This window comes from Chroicocephalus ridibundus, chromosome 18 (genome assembly GCF_963924245.1).
Source record: "Chroicocephalus ridibundus chromosome 18, bChrRid1.1, whole genome shotgun sequence".
NCBI lineage: Eukaryota > Metazoa > Chordata > Aves > Charadriiformes > Laridae > Chroicocephalus > Chroicocephalus ridibundus.
The window spans coordinates 8,008,698-8,029,568 of record NC_086301.1 but is presented as its reverse complement, the minus strand read 5'-3'; the positions used below and the strand labels follow the sequence as shown (position 1 = coordinate 8,029,568).

At 60.4% G+C, this 20,871-nt stretch overlaps 5 protein-coding genes across 10 annotated transcripts; 2 read left to right on the top strand and 3 right to left on the bottom strand.

Moving 5' to 3' along the window:
* Positions 1-13: 13 nt before the first annotated feature.
* Positions 14-6,959, top strand: SIAE (sialic acid acetylesterase). Of its 5 annotated transcripts, XM_063355054.1 has the most exons (11): positions 70-132; positions 886-1,000; positions 1,833-1,997; positions 3,012-3,175; positions 3,269-3,407; positions 3,508-3,691; positions 3,978-4,105; positions 4,191-4,324; positions 4,545-4,699; positions 4,779-4,974; positions 5,061-5,680. In XM_063355054.1, the coding sequence occupies exons 2-11, from the start codon at positions 928-930 to the stop codon at positions 5,352-5,354; spliced, it is 1,632 nt and encodes a 543-aa protein (XP_063211124.1). In that variant the 5' UTR covers positions 70-132; positions 886-927; the 3' UTR covers positions 5,355-5,680. The 5 variants fall into 5 exon arrangements, with proteins under 5 accessions (XP_063211125.1, XP_063211126.1, XP_063211124.1 ...); XM_063355055.1 differs by lacking the exon at positions 886-1,000 and having other exon boundaries at positions 14-132; XM_063355056.1 differs by lacking the exon at positions 886-1,000 and having other exon boundaries at positions 62-132; positions 1,179-1,997.
* PANX3 (pannexin 3) lies at positions 6,124-10,020 on the bottom strand. Its single transcript, XM_063355062.1, has 5 exons — positions 8,883-10,020; positions 8,034-8,176; positions 7,713-7,927; positions 6,907-7,559; positions 6,124-6,243 (listed from the first exon to the last, which is right to left on the bottom strand). Exons 1-5 carry the CDS (start codon positions 9,061-9,063, stop codon positions 6,182-6,184), a joined length of 1,254 nt encoding a protein of 417 aa, XP_063211132.1. The 5' UTR covers positions 9,064-10,020; the 3' UTR covers positions 6,124-6,181.
* A 156-nt stretch (positions 10,021-10,176) lies between these two features.
* RPUSD4 (RNA pseudouridine synthase D4) lies at positions 10,177-13,843 on the bottom strand. The gene is made up of 7 exons (XM_063355063.1): positions 13,679-13,843; positions 13,317-13,482; positions 11,755-11,956; positions 11,434-11,527; positions 11,187-11,337; positions 10,828-10,925; positions 10,177-10,686 (listed from the first exon to the last, which is right to left on the bottom strand). Exons 1-7 carry the CDS (start codon positions 13,841-13,843, stop codon positions 10,501-10,503), a joined length of 1,062 nt encoding a protein of 353 aa, XP_063211133.1. The 3' UTR covers positions 10,177-10,500.
* On the top strand, positions 13,656-20,040 carry HYLS1 (HYLS1 centriolar and ciliogenesis associated). The gene is made up of 2 exons (XM_063355064.1): positions 13,656-14,069; positions 18,762-20,040. The coding sequence occupies exon 2, from the start codon at positions 18,786-18,788 to the stop codon at positions 19,557-19,559; it is 774 nt and encodes a 257-aa protein (XP_063211134.1). The 5' UTR covers positions 13,656-14,069; positions 18,762-18,785; the 3' UTR covers positions 19,560-20,040.
* PUS3 (pseudouridine synthase 3) lies at positions 14,085-20,853 on the bottom strand. 2 transcript variants are annotated; one of them, XM_063355059.1, is made up of 5 exons: positions 20,820-20,853; positions 17,187-17,610; positions 15,422-15,981; positions 14,881-15,071; positions 14,085-14,767 (listed from the first exon to the last, which is right to left on the bottom strand). In XM_063355059.1, exons 2-5 carry the CDS (start codon positions 17,571-17,573, stop codon positions 14,442-14,444), a joined length of 1,464 nt encoding a protein of 487 aa, XP_063211129.1. In that variant the 5' UTR covers positions 17,574-17,610; positions 20,820-20,853; the 3' UTR covers positions 14,085-14,441. The 2 variants fall into 2 exon arrangements, with proteins under 2 accessions (XP_063211129.1, XP_063211130.1); XM_063355060.1 differs by lacking the exon at positions 20,820-20,853 and adding an exon at positions 17,697-18,752.
* Between the last annotated feature and the right edge of the window lie 18 nt (positions 20,854-20,871).

Here is a 20,871-nt window from a genome sequence, read left to right as displayed (position 1 = left end):
GGCGCTGCACACGCCCCCGGCGCTGCACACGCCCCCTCTGGGCTGGGGTGGGCGGGGGCCGTGCCCTCAGGCCCCGCGTCGCCCCCGGGATGGCGGCCTGGGTGTTGCTGGCGCTGGCTCCGGTGGCCGCAGGTAAAGGGCTGGGGGGGGGCTGGACCCCCCGGGACCCTCTTCGGGGACCTGCGCACACCCCGGCCCCGCCGTGGTGCCCTTGGTACCCGCCCCCAGCCGTGCCATGATGCCCTTAGTACCCACCCCGGCCCTGCTTCAGGGCCCTGGGTACCCCCCCAGCCCTGATTCGGGGCCCTCGGCACCCCCTGGCCTCACCGTGATGCCCTTGGTACCCGCCCAACCCAGCTTTGATGTCCTCGCCCCCGCCCCCCACCTTGCATCGGGGCCCTTGGCACCCCCTTAGCCCAACTTTGATGCCTTTGACACCCCCCCCAGAGCCCCGCTTCGGGGCCCCTTGCACCCACCCGCCCTGTTTCGGCACCCTTCATACCCACCCCGAGCCCAGCCTTGGTGCCCTTGGCACACCCGGACCCTGCTACGCTGCCCCTTGCACCCCCCTGCCCCACTTCGAAACCCTTGGCACCCCCCTGAGACCCACTTCTATGCCCTTTGCACACCCCAAGCCCTGCTTTGGGGCCTTTGGCATCCCCTAAACCCCACGTTGATGCCCTTGGTACCCCCCCTCAGACCCTCTTCAATGCCTTTGGCACCACCCTGAGCCCTGCTTCAGGGCCCTTGGCACCCCCCAGCCCTTTTGTAATGCCCATGGTACCCCCGCAGCCCCACTTCGATGCCCTTTGCACCCTCCTATCCCCATTTCAATGCCGTTGACACCCCTCCAGCCCCTCTTCGACGCCCTTATCGCCCCCTCAGCCTCTCTTCGACACCCTTGGAACCCCCCCCAGACCCTCTTTGATGCCCTTGGCACCCCTTCAGCCCCCCTTCGACAGCCTTGGCACGTCGCTGCCGCCGTGGGACGATGCTTTACGTAAGGCGGGAGTCGCATGCGGCTCCTCGGCGGCGTCTCGTGGGCTCTCCTCCCTTCCCTCCTCCCAGCCGCTTTTTATAGCCTCCAGTCCCTTCCCCGGCGTCTCGGGGTTTATTTTTTATTTTTTTTCTTCTCCTCCAACTCGTTTTTTTTTTTATGTAACTCGTCCTTCCCGGAGCCTCGTCGCATGAGACGGTGGGAAGCAGCGCTGCGGCTGAGTTCAGAGAGGCTGAGGACGTCGTTTCTTTCCTTCATTAAAGCCAGCCTGGGACGAGCTGCGGAGGGGAGCCCCGGTTTGATGGCTACGACGGGGCTCACTGCTCACATCACCTCTCCGTGCCCTGCAAATGTGGCCCTGACCCCCCTTCCCAGTGTGGTTTTAGTTTCGCACCTCAAAAAATGGGGCTTCTGAGGGTGCCGGGGCCAAGACCTCTGCTCCCCTCCCTGCTGAAGGCGCCTTTGCCCGGTGTTTCCCATCCAACTGCTCGCCAAACTTTTTTTGCAAGGGGAAAAAAAAAAAAAAATGTCAGAACATATTTATTAGCCCAAGGCTGGGCTGGCGGAGACGCTCCCGTATGGTTTTTAGAAGAAATTTTTACTGAAAGCTGTATCCAAACTGTGTGACACAAGCTCCTGTGCTTTGGGAGGTGACTTCCCTCTCCTGGGGACTTTAAATCCTGACGCTTCCACAGTTCCTCGGTGCTTTTAACCACCTTAAGGTTGAGCAGGAGTGAAGGAAGCTACAACAAAGCGGGACCTGAAATAATGTGTATTTAAGAGGAGTTGCTTTTGGCCTCTTGGAGGTGACGTTTGCGCTCTCTGTTGATCCCAGGGGCGATGCTTGGCTTCGCGTCCTACTATGGCGACCACATGGTGCTGCAGAAGGAGCCGGCGGGGGCCGTGGTGTGGGGCTACGGGGAGCCGGGGGCCACCGTGACCGTGGTCCTCTCCGAGGACAGTGGCCTCATCGTCATGAAGAAGACGGTGCGAGTTAAAGGTCGGTCCTGGTTCCAAACTGGCCAACCGGGGCCGGTGGTTTTGGTGGCCGAGGTGCCAAACCGGACCTGCTTGTCGGGTGGGGTTGCAGAGGTGACAGTGACATCTCCAGCTCCTGCGGGCCTGGGGCTGTGCTTTCCCCTTCTCCAGGAGATCTGGGGTGGGGGGGTTCAGCCATCCCCCTCCCCGCCAACGCCGGCCTTTGCTCAATTCGGTTTGCTACCAGCGGGACGCAGGAGCCGAGCTGCCGCGGGGGTGGGTGGCACGGCGTGGGTTGGAGCCGAGTGCTGAGGCTGCGGAGGGGAGCCGGGGAGCGGGGGGGGACGGACTGAGCTCTTCTCCCTGTCAAAACCATCTCCGGGGAAATCTCTTGGCTGCTTTTTTGATGTATCCCCCCCCTCAGAGGATCTCGAAGCCCTGAAGGACGTCGCCTCGAGGCTGGGGGGGGGGCTTGGAGGCACCTCCGATCTCAGTTGGTGGCCTCGTTCCCTGCCTAGTGATTCGGGGGGCTGCTGCTCACCTTTTTGGGGGTGAAACTGCTGCCTAAAGGGCTCCTCCATGGGCTGGAGAACCCGGAGGCGTCTTGTGAGAGAGCAGCGATCTGCCGCTACCGGGAGATCTGCAGGATCCAGCCCCAGCCGGGCCAGAAAATCCACGCTAAATTCCAGCAGAATATCTTTACGCCTTGATTCGGCGCCTCTAAAATTAGCTGGAGACATCTCGGTGTCACACACACCAAGCTGCTCCTGTAATCCCGGTTCCTCCCAGCAGCTTCTGCTCTGACACACATTTGTCTTCGAGATTTTCTTTTTAACCCCTAAGATCCTGCAGGAGCAAAGACGCTGGGATGGCAGGGAGCTTCCAAAATCCGTTTCCCCAGCCCAGCTCCGCGGTGGGGAAGCTTTCCCTCGCTGCCCGTCCATCCCCACTGGTTGCTGGCCACTCATCCCACCTCTTTGTGAAGGTCTTGAGGTCTTCGTTGGGATCGTGAAAGATAAGCACCATCTTCTTCCAGGACCTTCTGGGACATGGACAACTGTCCTGGACCCTATGGATCGGGGCGGTCCCTACGCGCTGACAGCCGGGCAAGGCTCGGAGAACGTGACGCTGCGGGACGTCTACTTTGGAGACGTCTGGCTTTGCAGCGGGCAGAGCAACATGGCGATGACAGTCTTGCAGGTAAGCGCAGCCCAATCCCGCCGGCTCGGGCAGGGATCGGGCAGGGATCAGGCAGAGATGGAAGCGCCTCGCGCACTCCCGACCCTTCCCTAGATCGCCAACGCCACCCGGGAGCTCGCCGACGCCGCTCGCTACCCCTACGTCCGCGTCTTCGCCGTGGCACCCGCCCGCTCTGACGTGGAGCTGGAGGACCTGGAGCGCATCGACTTGCCGTGGTCCATCCCGACGGCCGGTGAGTGCAACGTGCCTCCAAAAATAAAAGCCTGGAAATGGCAGTTTCCCCCCCCCCCCCCTTTTTTTCCCCCCTTTGCAGCTCACCGTTTCTTGAACAGAAAACCTGGGCCATGGGAATTTCACCTACTTCTCGGCCGTCTGCTGGCTGTTGGGGCGTTACCTCTACGAGGCTCTGGGGTACCCCGTCGGGCTGGTGGAGGCGGCCTGGGGAGGCACCCCCATTGAAGCCTGGTCTTCTCGAAGGGCTCTGCGGGCCTGCGGGCTCCCGGAGGACGCGGGGAGGTGAGAGAAGTGGTGGAAACACCTCCCGCCCCGCGTCACGTGGCTTTTTGGGGGCATCCTCACCCCCTTCCCACCCCACCGCCTCTCCCAGAGTCCCATTGTCCCCTCCGTGCATCGTTTCGCCCGCTCTGGATAAAATCCCCTCCTGTGCCGAGAATGTAAGGCACATCTCGGGGGTGGCAGGGGAAAGACGGGGACCGCGGGGCTCCCCATTTTGGGCAGCGTTTGCTTTGCCCCTGCGAGCTTTGCTCCTGGAGCTCCAGCTTGCATTTTGCACTCCCTTAAGCCCAGCTTTGGCCTCCGGCATCTCCCAGCACCGCCGTCTCTCCGGCCCGCAAACGCCCTCCGTGCTCTGGAACGCCATGATCCACCCGCTGCTCAACATGACGCTGCAGGGTGTCGCTTGGTACCAGGGTAAGCCCCCTCCCCAATTTTTTGCGCCCCCCCCAGCACGGAGCAGCTCCCCGCTGTCCCACCCACCCTTCTCTTTTGGTGCCAGGTGAGGCCAACACCTTCCTGCACACGGACCTGTACAACTGCACCTTCCCCGCGCTCATCGCCGACTGGCGCCGGGCTTTCCATGCCGGATCGGCCGGGCAGACGCAGCCGCTCCTCCCCTTCGGCTTCGTGCAGGTGAGGGGGGGACAAAGGGCAGGACCCCCACCCTGCCATGGTGTTCAGAGAGGTTTTATCCATCTTTTTGTACTGCCAAGCCAATGGGAGGGAGAGGATGCTGTAAACGCACGGACAAATCCTTCCGGGGTGCCGAATCCTGGGCAGGGACCGCAGCGGCTGGTTTTGGGAGCAATGCCTGCTCCGCTTCCCCAGTTCCACCCCTTTCTCTGCCTTGCAGTTGTCCACCTATCGCCGGCAGAGCCCGGACGACAGCTTCGCCCGCCTCCGCTGGCACCAAACAGCTGATCTGGGGGTTGTCCCCAACGCCAGGATGCCCGGCACCTTCATGGCCGTGGCCATGGATCTGTGCGATGAGCGCTCGCCCTACGGCAGGCGAGTCCCGGGTGGTGGGGACACGCAGGGACGAAGCTACTGGCTACCAACCCCACGCCTCCCTCCTCTTCCTCGGCAGCATCCACCCCCGGGACAAGCAGAACGTGGCCCACCGGCTGCAGCTGGGCGCCAGGGCTGTGGCGTATGGGGAGAAAGACCTGGTTTTCCAGGGGCCGTATCCCACCCGGGCCGTCCTGGAGGTGACCAGGGGTCTGCTGAACCTCACTTACAGCCAGGAGCTCGTCTGCCGTCAGAGGGACACGCGGGCGTTTGAGGTGAGGGTTGGGGGGAGGAGGGGAAAGCTTCCCCCCAGGGCTGGAAGAGGGAAGCCCACCTTGATGGAGGTTTCTCCCCTACCCAGGTCTGCTGCTCCACACCCTGCGGGTGGCTGCCGGCACCCGTGGTGGCGGTGGGGTCCCGCACGGTGACGCTGGCCCTGGCTGGCTGCGGGACGCTGGTGCTGGCCCTGCGCTACGCCTGGGCCGAGTGGCCCTGCGAGTACCAGTCCTGCGCCCTCTACAACACCCGGGGGCTGCCCGCGCCCCCCTTCCTCCTGGACGCCCTGCCCGTAGGGAAAATCCCGGGGCGCTCCGAACCCGCCGGAGGGAGAGAGCTGCATCTCCTCCCCAGCTCCGGCATCGCCGGGGGGATTTAGGCGAGGGAACGGCGGAGGGAGCTCAGACCTTTCGCAAAGCAGCGCGGGGCTGCTGGCATCGTGCCTTTCCGATTCGGGGAGGCGGCTGGCTTGATTACTGTCTTACTAATTAAACACTTTCCTGCTCCTCTTTGGCCCGAAGTCAAGGCTGCAGGGGGGAAAAAAAACCATAATTTATTATTAATTAGCAAGCCAATTTAAAATGAAATTTATGAAAAGTTATGTTAAGACCTGACCCCCGTTGGCGGGGTGGTGGCAGGATGCAGGGACCGGCCTCCCCCCTCGGTGGGGTGGGGATGGGGAGGGAGAACCTCTGCCAACAAAAACCACCCCACAACCAAAGGCTAAGGCTGGGGCTGGGAGGGGGGGAGCTGCAGAGGGGGCGTTGCTTGGTGGCCTTCCGCCTCCCTGCGCTAATAAATAGGTCATAACCCAGCTCGTTTTATTCTTGGGTCCTTTTTTGCCCCTTCAGAGGAGCATCCCTTAGTCCTCCGTTCCCCGGCTCCTGCCACAATCAGCAGGGAAATTTGTGTGGAAGAAGAGGTGCGGTGTGACACCCAGCGCACAGAATAAGAGGGCTGAGAGGGTCTGCGCGCACAAAAAAATGACTGTTGAGCCTTTTTGTTTTTTTCCCCCTGGAAAATCGTACGTAAAGAAGGGGAACCCCGAACGCGGGAAGAGCTCAGCCCGGCCGCCACTGTCGCGTTACAGACATCACCCCACCAGGCTGTATCAAAACCAGAGTTTAATGCACTCGAGCGACCGCTGACAGGAAGGAATTGGATCAAACTGGATCCCAGTAGACCAACTGGGCAGGTCCCGAAGGGTCAGGCAGAGCCGAGCGAGTCCCGGGAGGCTTCTCCCATCGCCTGCACTCCAGGCTTCGCTTCTGGGCAAGGGGGAGAAGAAAAGGAGGAAGTTAATTGACTGGGCAATCGTAAACTGGAATCTTGGGCTTTCTCCGCCAGCGTGCGACTAGCCCGAGAGCCAGTTGTGCTAGCCCTGCGGTTGCCATGCCAACCAGGATGCTAAATACAGCTCAATCTGGGTGTTTTTGTTAAAAACCACAGCCCTCAGACTGGATGCAGGGCCGGGAAAGGAGCCCAGGCGGCCTGGCTCCCACCCTGCCAGGTCGAGGATCCCCGTGAGACCACATCGTTGCCAGCAGCCCCCCCGGGATGTAAAGCTCCCCGCTCCCAGCAGGCTGCACTGCTCTCTCTGCCAAAAACGGGGACCCCCCCCCCGCCCGGCCCCCCGGTTTGCCCAGAGCTTGGATTTGAGCCGCGAGCTCTCCGCTTTCCGTTCCTATAGCAACTCCTGCCCACGCGTGGGCTCGCAGTAGCATCACATCCCGCCTGCCAGAACCCATCCCCAGCTGCAAACGGAGCCGTCGGCCCCCCCGGCAGCCCCCCAACTCTCCCCAAAAAAAACCCTCAAGGTCTCGGCAAAGGGTTTAGGGCCACGCTGGATGGATCCAGCCTCACCGGGTGGGATCTGGCTGCGGAGGAGCCAAGAGGAGAGCGAAGAAGTCTTCTCTACTGAAAAAGCCTACCTAGAGCCCCGCCGTTGGGGAGGGACACGCTGCCGTCGGCCTCGGGGGGTTTGGGCTTGGTGGTCTCCAGCCCGGCCAGCAGCGTCATGAAGTCGACGACGGTGTCGATGTCCTCCTTGTTGGCGGTGGCTTCCCTCAAGGCACTGACGGCGTTGAGGCGGCTGAAGGAGGTCAGCTCGGAGATGTTGGCCCGGAGGAAGAGGAGGATGACATTGAGGTCGTTTACGGGGCAGGTGAGCATCTTGCGGCTGAGGAGGTCAAAGGCGGGCAGCATCTCGTAGACGGAGAGCAGCCCCTTGTCCCACTGGCAGAGCTGCAGGGCATTGTAGATGACGACGGGCATGAGGAGGACGTAGACGCCACCGACCGAGAGGCTGATGAGCTGGAAGACGGAGAAGAAGACCAGCTTGCAGGGGATGAGCGGCGGGATGTGGGGCTCCTCCTGGAGCAGCCCCGTTTTGATGGAGCAGCTGAACTCGTCCTGGAAGAAGATGTTGAGGTGGAGGAAGACCAGGTAGAGGCAGGTGGCAGCCAAGAACAAGAGCAGCAGCAGGTTCCTCAGGATGTAGATGAACACCAGGGAGTGGGCGTGCTGCTTGCAGGTGAGGTAACGCTCCAGCAACGGGAACTCAAAATACCTCTCCCGGCGGGCCCTGGGGGCAGAGGGGACACAGCGAGGACTTAGAGCCACCCCCCCAAAATCGAGTCACTTCGCCAAAGTCCATCCTGAATGTGACCGCAGCCACACCACGTGGAGGGACTTGGGAAGAATGCGGTGACCAGTCGAGGCCACCCAGAGGTCTCACCTCTCGTATTCCTCCCAGAATCGCTCCGGCTCGGCGCTGGCCTGCTGGACCTTCCTCATGTGCTGCACCAGGCGCACGGAGCGGTTGTAGGATTTGTCCAGCTCATCGATGATGAAGAGGAGGTCGGAGTGGAGGGCGGGGGCGGCCGCGTAACGCCACAGCAGGTAGGGCAGGTACATGAGCACCGCCACCACCAGCAGCGAGTAGGGGAAGACCTGAGCAAAGGGGACAAGCGGGCGTTGCGCGGGTGCCGAGTTGCTTCACCTCTGCTGCGCGCCCAGGCGGGACCTGAGGGCACCCGGAGGTGAGCTTGACCCATACCTTGAGAGCCCAGAGGGACTTGGTGACAGCGTGTCCCTCGGTGTCGAAGCCGTGGTGGAGGAGGGAGTCCCAGCAAGCCGTGTCCACGTAGGCGGACTGCTTCCCCGTGAAGTTGGTGGGCGAGAAGCAGCTGATCTGCGAGCCTAGGGTGAGGAGAAGGGGGAACCTCAGCCAAGGAGGTCCAGCGAGCACGGGCGAGCGCTCCGCGGCCAGGTGCTGAGGCGTTGCAGGAGGGTGACTACATCTAAGGCATCGCTTTGAATTAAAAAGGCCTTTTTCGCAGTCATTTTGTAGCTGTGCTTCCCCACCACTGTGTTTTCCGGCCGGGACTTTTCCATCGTTTCCCAAACACAAACCCTTTGAACACGACAGGGGAATTAGAGACCGGCCAGAAACCGAAGTCAAACCAAATCCCCAGGGGCAGCAGTGGGACGTCGGCTGAGGCCAGATTTAGCCTGAGGCCACGACGCAGCATCAATGCAACCCTCTGTGCTGCCCAGCAAACCCCAGCGGGACGTATTCCCTCAGCCGCCCTGCTGGCACCCTCCTCCTCCTCCTCCTCGGAAACAACCCTGCGGCACCCAAAGGTGCTGGGGGCAAGCAGCCGAGGCAGGGCATCGATTCACCGCCGGTCCTGGGGTTTAGCAAGGCCATTCCTGGGCTTTCCCAGTGATCAATAATCCATTAAAACCAATCAATAAATATCCCTGAGGCAGAACGGTTCCTAAAATGGGGTTTCCAGGCTGCCCCGCCTTCGACCATGACCACAAGGGTTTTGCAGTCGTAGCCGAAAAGCCACCAGCAATCGCCTGCAACCCGAATATCCCTGTTGCAAAAGCTGCGACTCACCGGCGGAGAACTCCCGGGCGAAAGCCAGCGAGACGAGGAAGAGGGGCAGCCCCACGGTGACGAACTTCAGCAGGCGATCACTCGGCAGCTCCAACCGCAGGCCCTTGGCTCGGGAACCGCCGGGATCTGGGAGGAGAGCGTCGGAGAGCATGTACTCGGCGGCCGTGTGCGAGAGGGACATTTTTCTATCGAGGAAGAGGAGACAACGGCGACTGCTGCTGCTGCCCAGGGGCTCTGGTGTCGTCTGAGGCGTGACCAGCTCGAGAAGCAACTTTGTAGGGCTGGAGGCATCGCTTGCCAAGCGCTCCCTACCAGGCGGCTGTAAATGACAGCTTAAATGGTGCGTTAAATCAACTGGTAATTACAGGGGGAAGCCTTTTCGCAAATAGCACGCCCCAAAATAGACAAAAAACCCCCAAAACAAACCAGCAGCCACGGCACCGGGCTGGGAAGGCAGCATTCCTCCCCAGCCACAGCCGCTCCCCGGCTCCTGGTGGTTTTACGTCCCTCTCTCATAAGCAGAGGTATTTCTGGTGCTGTGTTCGAGGGGCGTGGGGCTCCCTTGGCAATTTTCGCCCCGCGTGAGGAGCGGGGAGGCAGGGGACAGGGCATTACCCTACCGAGAGTCAGGTACACGGTGGCCCCGTTGGGTACAAAGAGCCCTTTCCTGCACCCAAACCAGCCGGAGGGGCTGGAGAAAGTCCTGCCGCCAGGCCCGAGCTTTTGGGGACAGGCCAAGAGACACCGAACGCTGGCGGCTGCGATTTTGAGGCAGAACATCAGCTGCGGTTCCCCAGTTCTTCAGTCTCGCCCCTCACCCCGCTCTCGGGACACGGGGGAAGGAACCTGGCTCCAAGGAAAGCTCCCGAGGGAGAGGGATCCCAATAATGGGATCCAGAATAAGCAATAGGGAAATTGGAAGGAGCCGCGGGATGAAGTTTCTCCTGGCAGTGTAGTCGCTCCCCAAAAACCCACGCTGACACTGCTGGCAGCGCAGAGTGGAGGGAGTCCCGCAGCTGCTTGGCCAAGCTGAGCGGAGGAACTCCACGTGCAGTCTCTCGGCGCAGCACAAAAACCCCACAGCCGCTGCCAAATTGCACTTTCGATGGATTTTTCGAAGGAAGGGAGTCTCCAAATTTGAGCGCGGAGTGCCAGGATACGATGGAGAGACTGCTGAACAGCTCTGGAGGGGCGAGCGACGGCCCTCAAACCGGGAGGGACTGCACCCAGGCGGGCTCAAACCTGCCCAGGGACCGAGATCCGCCTGAGCAGAGAGAGACACCAACCCTTCACCTCAGCGGGAACTGGATCTTTTATTGCTCAGAGACAAGTTCAAAACACGGAGCGGGCAAAACCCAGTTCCTACACAGCCCCATTTGTCCGAACAAGAGGTTCTTCAGCACGCCCAACCACTCTTCTGCACCAAATCGGGGCAGGAAGCACACGCAGGTACCTGGTTTGAAGCCAGCAACGCCAGTACCGACACAGGAGGTCTCTGGCAAGCGGCAGAGACCGCGGACTTCATCGCACCGCCGGCTCCAAGGCGGACGCTGCCGCGGAGCAGCCAGACCCACCGCTGCCATGCGCTGGAGGCGCAGAGATAGACGGTCCTGCCTCGTTACTCGTTAGCAACATCCAGGTCCAGCTTCTTCAGAGTCTTTTGGAAGAAGAGGGGCGGCTTGCAGACGAGGTCTATCCGCCGGCCCAGGGGCAAGGAGAGCCGGTGGGCGTGGAGGTGGAGGGGGAGGTGGCGAGCCTTGCTCTGCTCCAGCTTTAGCCTCTTCAAGGTGATTTCAGGAAGCTTCTGCCGAGAGGACAGAAAACGTCCCTTCCACAACCCCATCTCTTCAGCCGGGCTTTGAAAACCCTGGCCCAGGGGGAGCTGGGGGACACAAAGGGGTCACCCAGCCTTGGATCCCCACCCCTGACACAGGACCTGCCTTACCTGGGGTGCCAGCTTACTCCAGTGCGAATACTTGTGATCCCCCAGGACGGGGCACCCCAACCCGTAGGCCAGGTGAACCCGGATCTGGTGCTTCACCCCTGAGGAGGGAAGGCAAAGATGAGAAACATGACAACCAGTCGCACCAGGCTCCCACCCCCAAAATCACCAGCAGGCGGAGAGCGGCCTGGCAGCAAACCATCGCCCCGGGGCGGCTCATTCGCAGAGCCTTGGCCCGAAAAAGGATTTCGGTCGTGTCTAACGACGCGTTCCCTCTTCCAGCACTGGTCTTGGCTGCCGAGCCGCACAGAAAGCGGATCCAGCGGCCAACACAACCCCGGGAACACCCAGCCAGGCCTCACCCGTGATGGGCTGGAGCTCCAGCAGCGAGCAGGCGGAGGAGCTAGCCAGACAGCGGTACCGCGTCACGGCGCTTTCAGCATTGCGGTTCTTGCGGATTTTCACCACCTTCCCATCCTCCAAAGACAGGCGATAGTTGGGGGCCAGCGTCATCTGAACGGCAGCGAGAGGGTGAGCCCGCCGGAAGGCAGGAGGGGGGTTCTGGGGAACACGAGGCCAAAACGGTGGCCCAGAGGACACGTGGCTCACCTTGTAGTGCGACTGGTGGCTCTGCACCTCCTTCTCCACAATGGGGATCTCCACGATGCCCTCAGCAGGGTCTGGGTCCCCCAGGCTAATTGCCCTGGGGAGGGAAACCAGAGGTCTGCGGGGCATCGCGCCAGCAGGAAGGGAACCCTCCCCTCATCCCCTTTCCCTGCAACCCATCCCCATAAAAAGACGCTCGAGGGAAGATAAGCCAACACCCACCACTTCCACAAAGCTCCACTCCCTGGTGACTGTCCCTTCACCCCTTCTTCAAATTCTATGGGCCCTTCAAAGCCGCTTCTCCTCCTCCTAAACCCTTCCTACCAGTAGATCTTCTCCACCTGACGAGTTTTGAAGAGAAGACGGATCCTCTCCGCCACCTCCTTGTTCCGCGCCAGCACCATCACGCCCGTGGTCTCTTTGTCCAGCCGGTGGCAGAGGTGAAGGGGTTCGGCTTTCATGTTCTCCAACATCTTGGCCAAAATCGGCAACACGTCAGCAATAGAATTCTTGATCCCAGGGCCACCTGCATAACGCACAGACTAGGAAATCAGGGGGGACTTTCATGTCCCCCAAAATGTGAGATGAAGGCTGTGATCTAAAGGTGACAAACTCCCACGTCCCTCCCTGGGAAGGAAAACCTCAGCACAGGGAAGACAGAGACATCATCTATCTCGATATGGGCAAAGCACAAGAGACTGCCCCGCGCAACATCCTTGCCTCTAAATTGGAGAGACACGGATTTGACCGATGGACCACTGGGTGGATAAGGAACTGGCTGGATGGCCGCGCTCAAAGGGTTGTGGTCAACGGCTCAATGTCCAAGTGGCGACCCGTGACAAGCGGCGTTCCTCAGGGGTAGGTACTGGGACTGGTGCTGTTTATTGTCTTTGGTGGTGACACGGCCAGTGGGATTGAGGGCACCCTCAGCAAGTTTGCTGATGGCACCAAGCTGTGTGGTGCAGCAATGTGCTGGAGGGAAGGGATGCCATCCAGAGGGACCTGGACAGGCTGGAGAGGTGGGCCTGTGCCAAGCTCATGAAGTTCAACCAGGCCAAGGGCAAGGTCCTGCATGTGGGTTGGAGCAATTCCAAGCACAAATCCAGGCTGGGCAAAGAATGGCTGGAGAGCAGCCCTGAGGAGAAAGACTTGGGGGTGCAAGGGTGGACAAGAAGCTCAACACTCCCCGGCAACGTGCACTGGGAACCTAGAAACCCCCCCCGCAGCCTGGGCTGCATCCCCAGCAGCGTGGGCAGCAGGGCGAGGGGGGGGATTCTGCCCCTCTGCTCCGCTCGGGGGAGACCCCCCTGCAGTGCTGCCTCCAGCGCTGGGGCACCAACAGCAGAAGGACACGGAGCTGTTGGAGCGGGGCCAGAGGAGGCCCCGGAGATGCTGGGAGGGCTGGAGCCCCTCTGCTGTGAGGACAGGCTGAGAGAGCTGGGGGGGTTCAGCCTGGAGAAGAGAAGGCTCCGGGGAGACCTTCCAGCCCCTTCCAGTCCCTCAAGGGGCTCCAGGAAAGCTGGGGAGGGACTCTGGAGCAGGGAGGGGAGCCATGGGATGAGGGGGAATGGTTTTAAACCGGAAAAGGGGAGATTAAGATGAGATCTGAGGAAGAAATTCTTGGCTGTGAGGGTGGTGAGCCCCTGGCCCAGGTTGCCCAGAGAAGCTGTGGCTGCCCCATCCCTGGAGGGGTTCAAGGCCAGGTTGGCCGGGGCTTGGAGCAACCTGGGCTGGTGGGAGGTGTCCCTGCCCGGGGCAGGGAGGTGGAACAAGATGATCTTTAAGGTCCCTTCCAACTCTAATCGTTCTATGGTTCTCTGATCCCCCATCACCACCGTGGAGCCGTTTCCATTTCCCCCTCTGTGGCACGGCTGGCTTTCCCTCACCGTGCACGGGGAGGCCGTAGGGTTTGTTGATGGCCACGATCTCCTCGTCCTGGTACAGGGTCCCCTGCTTGAGCACTTTGGCCAGGACGTTGGGGTGAACCTGCTGCAGCCGCTTGCTCAGGGCGGCCAGCTCCCGCACCCGCCTCTGCGCTGGGTCCCCGGGCCTCTGCGGAGAGAACCAAACCGGTGGAAAAAGAGGAGGAGGAGGAGGAGGAGGAGGAGGAGGAACAACGGCGCGGGGAGAACGCAAACCGAGCGGGCCGAGGGCCGCCATGAGTGCCCGCCGGGGGGGGGGGAGGCGCGGTGCACGCCGGGAGTTGTAGTCCAGCGCCTCAGGGCCCGCCATGGCGGCCCACTCTCACCTCTCGCTTCTCCCCCTGGCTCCTCTGCGCCCGCAGCCGCTCCGCCAGCTCCTCGGCTCGCAGTCCCTCCTCCGCCGCCGCTCGGCCGCCGCCGGCGGTGCTCACCGCCCGGGCTAGGCCCGCCGCGGCCCGCCACCACCGCCCGCCGCCGCTCGCCGCCGCCATCTTCCTCCTTCTGTCCCCTCCTCCCCTTCCTGGCCAATGGCGGCGGTGCGGAGGCGGTGCTTCGGCCCGCGCGCCCAATCGCAAAGGGACGGCCAGCCGAGCGACAGCCGCAACGTCCAATGGCGACGGGACGAGGGGCGGGACCGCCCAGTGGTTTAAACAGCGGCGACGGTTGGCGGCCGGTAACGGTCGCGGCGGGAGGACGGGAGCGCCCGGGCCCTGTCAGGTACCGGGGGGGGGGGAACGTATGAACCCTGTTAGGGACTGGAGGACCCTGTCGGGTACCGGGGGGGACGCGTGGGTTTCGCGGGGAGGCCGAGCAGGCGGGTGGGCCCCGGCTGCCTCAGCCCAGTATATCCCAGTACATCCCAGTACAGCCTCAGCGCTCCCCCCGCAGCGGGGCAGGCGGCTCTGAGGGGGCCGAGGCACCCCCCCATCCCCTCCCAGACCGGCACGCAGCAGCACTCCACAAGTTTTCTTAAAATTTATAAAAATAGCACTGGAAAACTGCATTACTTTTTTTTTTTTTTTTTTTCCCCTCAATCAATAAAAAAATAAGCGAAGCAGCCACCTGCCCTCCTCCTGCTGAGGTGACCCGTCACTCGACGTCCACGCAGACCCGCTTGGGGGGCTGCTGGGTGGCACTGCCGTTCCCCGGGGCATGGCGGCGGTGGCCCCCCTTGGTCTCAGGGGGCTGCTTGTCCTCATCCTTGTCCCTGTCCCCCGCTGGCTCCAGGCCCTGGGGGGGTTCGATGCGGCCCCTCCGCACGAAGTGGCGGATGCGGGCTTCCAGCCCCTCGCACTTGGGACGGGCCAGTAAAGGCTTGTAGGTGCGGGCTTGGACGCCTTCCACGAAGCTGCTGACCTGGCTGCGGAGCGGAGGCTTCATCTCTCCCCACAGGACGGTCGTGCTGTTCCCTGGGCCTGCAATATCATTGAAAAAATACCAGTGGTTTTGTTTAATTACCCCTTTCCTTCATTATTTTATTTTTTTAAACCAATTACCCCCATCCCAAGGCATTGCCACAATCCCTTACTTTCTCCGGTAGCGACGGGAGCTGCGTCTAACCCTCCTAACATGTTCCGCAGCACTTGAGTTTTGACTGCGTGGTTGGCCCAGAGCTGCTGCAGGTGGGTAATGTTGAACTCCTGCACTTCTCGGTCGTAGAGCCACCGGAGGTTTTCGAACGCGCAGTCGTACAGCACGAGGGGAAACTCGACTGCCATGCTAGGGAAAAGGAGAGCAGGCGTTAACCTGTCGCTGCCTGGAGGGATGTCGTGACAACAAAGCCTCACGCATCAGCCTGTCCTTTCTGCCCAAAACAGCCCCGTTTCTTTACAAACCTCCTTCTTCCGAATTCGTTTTCACCAAATACCAAGGACTAAAGCCATGAAAAGCTTGTCCAAGAGCAAGAAAAAAAGGATCCTTACGGATCCCTTGCAGAGAGGCCGCTGGCAGCTTGCTCCCATGTTGTGAGAGACTTCGCAGGCTGTCAGAGACGTGGTTTGCCAGCGGCACTTCGCGCGCAGCCGTCGCTTTGCGAAGCAGACCAGGAGGTTTTCCCGAGCTCTCCGTACCTGTACTGCGGTTTTCGGGGATTCTTCTCCACATCCAGCAGCTCATCGATGATCTCCGGCCTCTCCATCCTCTGCCCGATGAGGAAGAGGATGGCCATCATGCAGCGGACTTGGTGATACAGGAATGCCTGTCCCGTCACTTCAAACTGGCACAGACGGAAGGGATCCTGCGGCCCAGTTTCTTCTCCCCTCTCCACCCACGTCACTCCGGCACTGAGGATCGTTCTCTGGAAGTTGACCACCCCGTTGGCGACGTCCATTTTACACAGGTTACGGAAATCATGGGTCCCCACGTACCTCTGGGCCGCGGTGTGCATGAGGGCCACGTCCAGGTCGGCGCAGGGGAAGAAGTACCGGTAGGTCCTCTTGAGGCAGCTGAACCGGGCGCTGAAATCCGGCTCCACGGGGGCCCAGGCCAGCACCCGTATGTCGGGCGGGAGCACCCTGTTCAGCATATGGGTGTAGCGGAGCTCCTCCTCCCCCTCGCTCTTGCCTTCCGAGTTGTGGCTGTTTAGCTTCTTCCCCTCCGCCAGGTTCGAGCGGAGATCGAGGGAAATCACCTGCACAACGAGGGAAGCCAGGATTAGATGGCAGATGGGCGGATTCGGCATGTCAAGCCAAGTCTTCCTACACCGCTGTGAAATAAATGCAGGATCTCCTACAGATGAAGGTGTCTTAAATCAGGCGATCTTACCCCTCCTTCCTGCGGGTAGAGCTGCAAGTGCCTCTGCTAAGGTTCCGAGCAGATGCTACGGATTCCTTTAATAAAACAGAGAAAGTTGCAGACTGCCTACGTAGCATGATCTCGAAATGGCTTCAACTTTAGTCACTGGTTTTTAGGATATAACGTGCTTTTTTAAGTTTTTTTTCTTTTCTTTTTGCTGGAGGTGATGACTTGAAGGCAGCAACAGCCTGGCTGTCTGGGACGCCTGGTTAATTAACGCCGCAGGTACCTTGACGTGGCGCAAGAAAAGGTGCCTTCTGCCCTTATTCCGTGCGGCTCGTCTTGCGAAGGAGAGCAGACGGCCCATCCGAGCCAAACCCACCCCGGCGAGGCAAAAGCTAAGCCGGGCTCCGCTTCCCTGGGCCGCAGGGAAGGAGAGACTGGTCCCGAGAGCGAAACCATCAGGGCGCAGGGAAGGGTTGGGCTCTCCCTGATGGCTCCGTGCCCACCCAGCCGGCCGGCTCGCTCCCTTCCCTCCAGCTCCCACTCCCACGCTCCCTTCCGCTTGCTGCGGCTCCCCTCGGCCCCTTCTGCGCAGGAATTCAGCTGCCTGACTCTGCGGGAAGCTATCCAATAATTCTTGGATTTATTTTTTGGGCTGGTTTGTTTTTTTTTTTGTCTTTTTTTGTGTGGGGTTAGCGAGTTAAATCAGCTGAAGGGCTCTGCCCAAGGAAGGGGCATCTCCCCTTTTTTTTTTTTTTTTTTTTTTTTTTTTTGGCAGCGCTGAAGCTATCGGGGAAGCTGCAGCCTAAAATGCATTTCAGCCTCTCAAAACAGGCCCCCGTAAAAAAACCGAGCACCAATATGGAAAAAACCCAAGCACTAACATGGAAAAAAGCGAGCACTAATCAACACTTCAAGGGTCTAAAACCATCATTCCGCATGCAGGAAGCCATCGCCAGGCTCGCTTTCAGATTTAAAAGCTGATGGCTTTTAAAAAATTAATCCACCCTCTGCTGTCACTGCAGGACAGTGATCCCACCGGATCTCCGTCCCACAGAGGAGCCCAGAGATCCGGGAAAGCCTGGGCGGGATCCTGACCTGTCCGAAGGCGCTGACTCCTTTGTCTGTCCGCCCGCAGCGGTGGTAGTTGGAGGTCTGTCTGTCGTCTACCAGCCGCGTCTTCTTCAAGGCCTCAAACAGCTTCTCCTCGATGGTGTTGCTGGTGTTCTCCTGGCTGGCAAAGCCCTGGTAGCCCCAGCCCAGATAGGCGATCTTCAGCGCCACGTGCCTGCGGCCATAAGCGCCAAAATCGAACGGCCGTTGTTGGCGTTTCTTGGCTTTCCTGGGGGCGGGAGGAGCCTCTCTTCTCCCACCGCCTTCCTTGTCCTCTCGGAGCTTCTCCTGCAGCCGCTTCACCTCCTCTTCCAGCTCCTGCACCCTCCTCAGGAGTCGCTCTTGGTCGGTAGCCGCGCTCCCCTCGGCCATAGCCGCTGTCTCGGAGCCTTAATTAGTTGCTCGGGGTCTGCAGAGAAAGAAGGAAATCAGAGTTTTGCATTTTTATGGGGCTTTTATTACACTGAGAGGCTTGCTCTGTAAAATAATCGTTACCCATGGAATAATTCTTTATTTCTTTAACCCCTCAGCGTTCCTCGCAGAGCATGGGAAGGGCCAAGGCGGCTCAGCTCGGACAGATTCATCTTACTCAAGCCTCTTTTTTTTTTTTTTTTTTTTTCTTTCCTGCACTTTTTAATCACTCCTTCCCCTCGCTGCGGGATGGGACCCGCTCCGTCAGCCCAGGTGCGGCGGCGGCGGCAGCACGTTCCCGGCTGGCCTTTTGCTATCCGCGCCAGAGCCGTCACGGAGCCCTTTCCATTTTCGCACCGCGCTCAGCCAGCATCAACACTTCAGACAGCCCGCTAACGGCTGCCACTCATCGCGCCGCACCATCTGCTCCAACATTTCCTAACGGCGCCGTTAAAACTTACTTTTTTTTTTTTTTTTTTTTCCACTCCCAACCCTTAAAGATATCCCAAACCTGCGGAGGGGGTGGAAACCGCATCCGGATCCCTTTTCGCTGCGGGTTTGAGCAGACTCAAGGAGTCTTTGGGCTTCGACAGCCAACGTCTAAAGAAGCACCTAAAGGCTGCGCTGAGCCTTCTCCTCTGTGGATGTCGATTAAACCTCTCCCCAGATGAAATCACGACTAGATACCCTGTTTTTAAAAGAAGAGGTACAAGGGGAAAATCTGACACCTCTAATCAAATCTCCCCTTAGATTAAATCTCAACTAGATCCCATGGTTTTAAGAAAAGAGGCAGAAGGGGAAAATCATTATACGCCTCTGCCCGGCGCTCGGTGTTTGCCCATCATCCCGTTAGTACTTTCTATATCACGTTAATTCATTTTAGCGTCGTTTTCAAGCAGGAATTTAAGGGTTGCCTCGGAGGGGGCTTTCCAGCTGCGTTTCCGAGAGCTGTAGGGAAGGAGCCTTCTGCCGGCAGCGGGAGGTTTAGCACTCCCGGACCCCCGTCTGATTAACCACAACCTAAATCAACGCCCCTCAACCCCGGAAACCGAGAGTCAAACCCTCTTTATATCCTTAGCTCGAATGTGCCGCAAGAAATTAACTGGGTTTTTTTTTTTTTTTTTTTTTTTTTTTTTTTTTTTTTTGCAGGATTCGCCCATTTTGGCGGATATCATGGAGGAGGAGGAGGAGCTGGCGGCTGCGCTGGCCCTGAGCCGGCTGTACGCGCAGCGAGGGGGCAGCCAGCGGCCCTACGCCGAGGCCTCCCTGGCTTTGGGGGTGCAGCCGGCGCCCCCCGCGTTTCCCGGGGATCGGAGGGGAAGCAGGAGGTTGGTCATGAAAAGGAAGGTGCTGAGGCGCAGACCCGATGGAGGGGTAGAGGTCTGGGACGAGTCGGTGACCAGCGAGACGGAGAGCGACGCCGAAGTTCGGAGCCTGAGGCAGAAACTGCTTCAGCTGAGGACCGGTCCGGAGGAGAGCATCTCCGAGGGGGAAATGGAGAGCAGCAGCAGCAGCAGCTCCCTCGATGAATCCCCTCGCCGGTGGTCCCACGGGGACAGTCCCCCCTTTCTCCTCGAGGATTTCGACAGCCGGAGCTCTGCCGCTTCTCAGTACAGCACCGCGGGGGGACAGCCCAAATCCTTCATTCCTCCCCGCTTTGAACCGCTGGGTCGTAACCGGGGGAAAACCGACCCAGTGGCCAAATATTTTGAATATAAACGAGAATGGGAGAAATTCCGCATCCCGGGGGAGGACGAGCGGCGAGAACTGCGCTGGGGCATCCGGGAGCAGATGCTCTGCAGGCCCCAGCTGCCCGGCAAACCGCAGCACCTCCGCGTCCCCAACGCCTACGCCGTCCCCACCGAGAAGAAGAGGGCGGCCCTGCGCTGGGAGGTGCGTTGGGACCTGGCCAAGGGCCTCCTCCCCAGAAAAACCACCTCCTCCTAGGCTCCTCCGCACCCAGCACCTCACCGCTCTCCTCGGGACCTCTTCCCTCCTCCGAATCCTCGCTCATTCAGACAAAAATCCCCTTTTTGCGCTTCTACGCGGGATTAAAACTCTTCCCCGGGGTTGTTAAACCGGCCGGGATAAACCATCCGCCGCCGCTGCGGAGCCGCTTTCCTGGGACGGGGAGCGGGCACCGCAAACCCACCCAGGCTCTTCCAATCTCGGAAGAAATAAGACTAAAACGGACCCGGTGATTTACTTTTTTTTTTTAATTGCCCCTGGATTGTTGTGTGAGCTACGAAGGCGGTTTTATTTCTGGCGTCTCGGCGATATCTTTCTTTAATAAAGCGTGTGGAGAGATGCGTTCTCATTTCCGCGGCTTCATGAGAAACACACCTCCATCAGTGCCTGCGCCACCCAACTCGCCGCTCCCCTTCCCTTCTTTTACCTCATTTATAAAATAAATGAGCTTTAGGATGAAGTGAAGATATTATTATTATTATTATTAATTATTATTTCCCCGGTGTGGGGATGGACCGACACTTTGGCAGCTCTCGCACAGGAAAACACCTTGAAGCCGCAGCGGGGCTGTCCCCAACACCCCAGGGACCCCCAACAACACCCCACTGGGGGTCTGCGTCCCTGACCCCAGCACCCCGGGGGGTGGGGTTCTGCCCCCCCCACCCCCCCCCAGCACTCCAGGGATCCCCCAAAACCCTACGGGGGACAGTGCCAGCGCCCTCCGGGGTCCCCCTCCCCAGCAGAGGCCACCCCAACCCCTATGGGGTCTCTGTCCTCAGCCCCCTGCAGACCCCCACCACCCCAGGAGGGGTCTCTGCCCCCCCGCCCCCCCCAGCAGGGGTGTCCCTGGCCCCAGCACCTCAGGGACCCCCCAAAACCCTATGGGGACCGGTGCTGGCACACCCACAGGCTCCTGTCCCCATTGTCCCTGACTCCAGCACCCCAGGGACCCCCCCCCCCAAACCCTATGGGTAGGGGGGAGGTGTCTCCGCCCCCCCAGCGCTCCAGGGACCCCCCCCAAACCCTGGGGGGTCCCTGCTCCTCCATCACTGCGGGGACAACACCCCCCCCCCCGCCCACAGGGTCCCTGTCCCCATTACTCCGGGAACCTCCAACACCGCATGGCGGGGGGGGGTGTGGGGGGGTGTGTGGGGTGTGTGTCTCTGCCCCCCCAGCACCCCGGGGGGACCCCCCCGGCCCCGAACCCTACGGGGCCCGCGCCGCTCCCCTCGCTCCTACCTGCGGCCCCGCCGTGACCCGGAAGCGCCCGCCCCTTCCGGTTCCCGCCAAC

Coding starts and splice junctions, on each gene's coding strand:
- SIAE (XM_063355054.1), top strand. CDS start 928: ATGCCCTTGGCACCCCTTCAGCCCCCCTTCGACAGCCTTGGCACGTCG. Junction 1,998..3,011: donor GAAGACGGTGCGAGTTAAAG/GTCGGTCCTGGT, acceptor ATCTTCTTCCAG/GACCTTCTGGGACATGGACA. Junction 4,700..4,778: donor GAGCGCTCGCCCTACGGCAG/GCGAGTCCCGGG, acceptor CTTCCTCGGCAG/CATCCACCCCCGGGACAAGC.
- HYLS1 (XM_063355064.1), top strand. CDS start 18,786: ATGGAGGAGGAGGAGGAGCTGGCGGCTGCGCTGGCCCTGAGCCGGCTG.
- PUS3 (XM_063355059.1), bottom strand. CDS start 17,573: ATGGCCGAGGGGAGCGCGGCTACCGACCAAGAGCGACTCCTGAGGAGG. Junction 15,982..17,186: donor GAGTCAGCGCCTTCGGACAG/GTCAGGATCCCG, acceptor CTCGTTGTGCAG/GTGATTTCCCTCGATCTCCG. Junction 14,768..14,880: donor TCCCGTCGCTACCGGAGAAA/GTAAGGGATTGT, acceptor ATGATATTGCAG/GCCCAGGGAACAGCACGACC.
- PANX3 (XM_063355062.1), bottom strand. CDS start 9,063: ATGTCCCTCTCGCACACGGCCGCCGAGTACATGCTCTCCGACGCTCTC. Junction 8,177..8,882: donor CGCCCGGGAGTTCTCCGCCG/GTGAGTCGCAGC, acceptor TCCTCACCCTAG/GCTCGCAGATCAGCTGCTTC. Junction 7,560..7,712: donor TTCTGGGAGGAATACGAGAG/GTGAGACCTCTG, acceptor CTCTGCCCCCAG/GGCCCGCCGGGAGAGGTATT.
- RPUSD4 (XM_063355063.1), bottom strand. CDS start 13,843: ATGGCGGCGGCGAGCGGCGGCGGGCGGTGGTGGCGGGCCGCGGCGGGC. Junction 11,957..13,316: donor CTACGGCCTCCCCGTGCACG/GTGAGGGAAAGC, acceptor TGCGTTATGCAG/GTGGCCCTGGGATCAAGAAT. Junction 10,926..11,186: donor GGAGCTCCAGCCCATCACGG/GTGAGGCCTGGC, acceptor TTCCCTCCTCAG/GGGTGAAGCACCAGATCCGG.